Here is a 3,490-nt window from a genome sequence, read left to right as displayed (position 1 = left end):
CAGCCCAGTTCTTACCATTATTCAGAGCCGAACGAACTTCTTCCACGCTGACTTCAGGGCTCTCTTCATCAGCATTGTCGTTTCGGTGGCGGCGACAAAATGCCTCGAAGTCGTTGAGAGCTGGAGTGTCACGATTCACGTCTGGTTGATCACCATACAACTCGGACCAGAAAGCTTCTACTCGCTCGATAGATGGGGGATCGCCAGAAACAGATGTCTTAGGTGTCAGAAAGCGTGAAGGACTTAACCGAAACAAAGAGTTATCGGTAAGCCGCTTCAGCTTTTTCTCTAGTGACTTTTTAGCAGTCACCAGAGCCCGCAACCTGTTAAGGGAACCTTCTTTGATGTTAAGAAGATTCTCCTTATTCAGTGTGTGATGTTGATATCGTAGTCCCGCCGCAATACGGCGGACTTTAGGCGTAAACGCTTTACGAGCATTTACGTAATCAATAACACACTGAATGCGGGAGACATGTTTCCGGAGATCATCAATCTTCAGGGAAAGCTGTCCAATGCGACCTCTCATCTTAGCCTCCGGAGAAGAAGTATTATTTCTTGCCAGAGGTAAGAGTGAGGAAGCAGCATCATAGACAGCTTGATTGATGGTGAGTAGAGTAGAATCTTCCTGAATCCGAAGCGATAGCTCGTGGTTTTCCGTGTCAAGTTGGTCTTTGGGGTAGTGTGTCTTTTTAGAGACACATACTTGTCGTCTTTCAAAATCATTGTTGGCGTCTTCGGAAGAACGGCGTCTCTCCTGATGTAGCTGTGCTGGAAAAGACAGACGGTAAGATAGCCGTCTGTTATTCAACAGTGATCTTCGTGTTCGCCGGAGATGAGAGGCATAATCACGCAGATGTTGTTGTGAAAAATGGCTATGATTAGGGTGCATATCGCTCCAGAGAGCATGCATCCTAGCCATATAGCCTCTCCGCTCCGGTTCACTGTTATTATAGCACATCAGGAGATCGGCTCGTAATTCCTCCGTCCACCTAAATGCGGTCCGTTGTTCGCCAAGGTCGTCATCGTTCGGAATCTCGGTGCTCCGCCCAGCTAGTGGGTAGCCCTCATCCGAGAAGGGCCGGTTGTGGGGAGCACTTCTGTGTTCAGGATTGTCTTGAACTCAGTTTACTTCACATTGGGGAGTTAACCCAATGCGAAGGTTGTTGTGCGCTTAGTAGGTCAGTAGATGACGGGCCGACCTATCTAGCCCACGGTGCGCCACGGAGTAATCAAAATCTCCGCTGGCCGCACAACATGCACCGTGGGCATTATTATTATTATTATTATTATTATTATTATTATTATTATTATTATTATTATTATTATTATTATTATTATTATTATTATTATTATTATTATTATTATTATTATTATTATTATTATTATTATTATTATTATTATTATTATTATTATTATTATTATTATTATTATTATTATTATTATTATTATTATTATTATTATTATTATTATTATTATTATTATTATTATTATTATTATTATTATTATTATTATTATTATTATTATTATTATTATTATTATTATTATTATTATTATTATTATTATTATTATTATTATTATTATTATTATTATTATTATTATTATTATTATTATTATTATTATTATTATTATTATTATTATTATTATTATTATTATTATTATTATTATTATTATTATTATTATTATTATTATTATTATTATTATTATTATTATTATTATTATTATTATTATTATTATTATTATTATTATTATTATTATTATTATTATTATTATTATTATTATTATTATATTATTATTATTATTATTATTATTATTATTATTATTATTATTATTATTATTATTATTATTATTATTATTATTATTATTATTATTATTATTATTATTATTATTATTATTATTATTATTATTATTATTATTATTATTATTATTATTATTATTATTATTATTATTATTATTATTATTATTATTATTATTATTATTATTATTATTATTATTATTATTATTATTATTATTATTATTATTATTATTATTATTATTATTATTATTATTATTATTATTATTATTATTATTATTATTATTATTATTATTATTATTATTATTATTATTATTATTATTATTATTATTATTATTATTATTATTATTATTATTATTATTATTATTATTATTATTATTATTATTATTATTATTATTATTATTATTATTATTATTATTATTATTATTATTATTATTATTATTATTATTATTATTATTATTATTATTATTATTATTATTATTATTATTATTATTATTATTATTATTATTATTATTATTATTATTATTATTATTATTATTATTATTATTATTATTATTATTATTATTATTATTATTATTATTATTATTATTATTATTATTATTATTATTATTATTATTATTATTATTATTATTATTATTATTATTATTATTATTATTATTATTATTATTATTATTATTATTATTATTATTATTATTATTATTATTATTATTATTATTATTATTATTATTATTATTATTATTATTATTATTATTATTATTATTATTATTATTATTATTATTATTATTATTATTATTATTATTATTATTATTATTATTATTATTATTATTATTATTATTATTATTATTATTATTATTATTATTATTATTATTATTATTATTATTATTATTATTATTATTATTATTATTATTATTATTATATTATTATTATTATTATTATTATTATTATTATTATTATTATTATTATTATTATTATTATTATTATTATTATTATTATTATTATTATTATTATTATTATTATTATTATTATTATATTATTATTATTATTATTATTATTATTATTATTATTATTATTATTATTATTATTATTATTATTATTAATTATATTATTATTATTATTATTATTATTATTATTATTATTATTATTATTATTATTATTATTATTATTATTATTTTATTATTATTATTATTATTATTATTATTATTATTATTATTATTATTATTATTATTATTATTATTATTATTATTATTATTATTATTATTATTATTATTATTATTATTATTATTATTATTATTATTATTATTATTATTATTATTATTATTATTATTATTATTATTATTATTATTATTATTATTATTATTATTATTATTATTGTTATTTCTTTTTTTAAGTAAATGCTCAGGGGGTTATCCCCGGTAGTCCGACTCTACCGAGGGCCTCAGCTGAGCGCCAAATCGTTACTGCTGCGATGCATCATCAACAAGATGATCAGCATGCGCAGCAGGCCAAGTTTCGTTGCCTTAGGAGACGGAGGGACCCGAGAATAACAGCCTTTTGCATCCGCGATGCCAGAAACTCAACTTGCGCTGAACAAGTTGGTATTCTAGCTAGTGCAGACACAAACGACTGTTTCATCCCTCCTAGGACGCCAACAATGAGGACGACAAGTTTGACACGGTAACCTGGGTAAAGTTTGCCAATTTC

General features: G+C 22.5%; 1 protein-coding gene across 1 annotated transcript; it reads right to left on the bottom strand.

Annotated features, from left to right (window-relative positions):
• Positions 1–2,421: 2,421 nt before the first annotated feature.
• Positions 2,422–3,093, bottom strand: LOC130673851 (putative uncharacterized protein DDB_G0286901; the record flags this gene model as incomplete). Its single annotated transcript, XM_057479064.1, is given in 4 exon segments — positions 2,422–2,688; positions 2,748–2,816; positions 2,819–2,961; positions 2,964–3,093. Coding segments are annotated over 4 exon segments (609 nt in total), but the record flags the coding sequence as incomplete, so codon positions are not given.
• Between the last annotated feature and the right edge of the window lie 397 nt (positions 3,094–3,490).

The sequence above is a fragment of the Microplitis mediator genome, chromosome 8, assembly GCF_029852145.1.
Source record: "Microplitis mediator isolate UGA2020A chromosome 8, iyMicMedi2.1, whole genome shotgun sequence".
NCBI lineage: Eukaryota > Metazoa > Arthropoda > Insecta > Hymenoptera > Braconidae > Microplitis > Microplitis mediator.
This window is presented reverse-complemented; position numbering and strand designations above follow the sequence as displayed.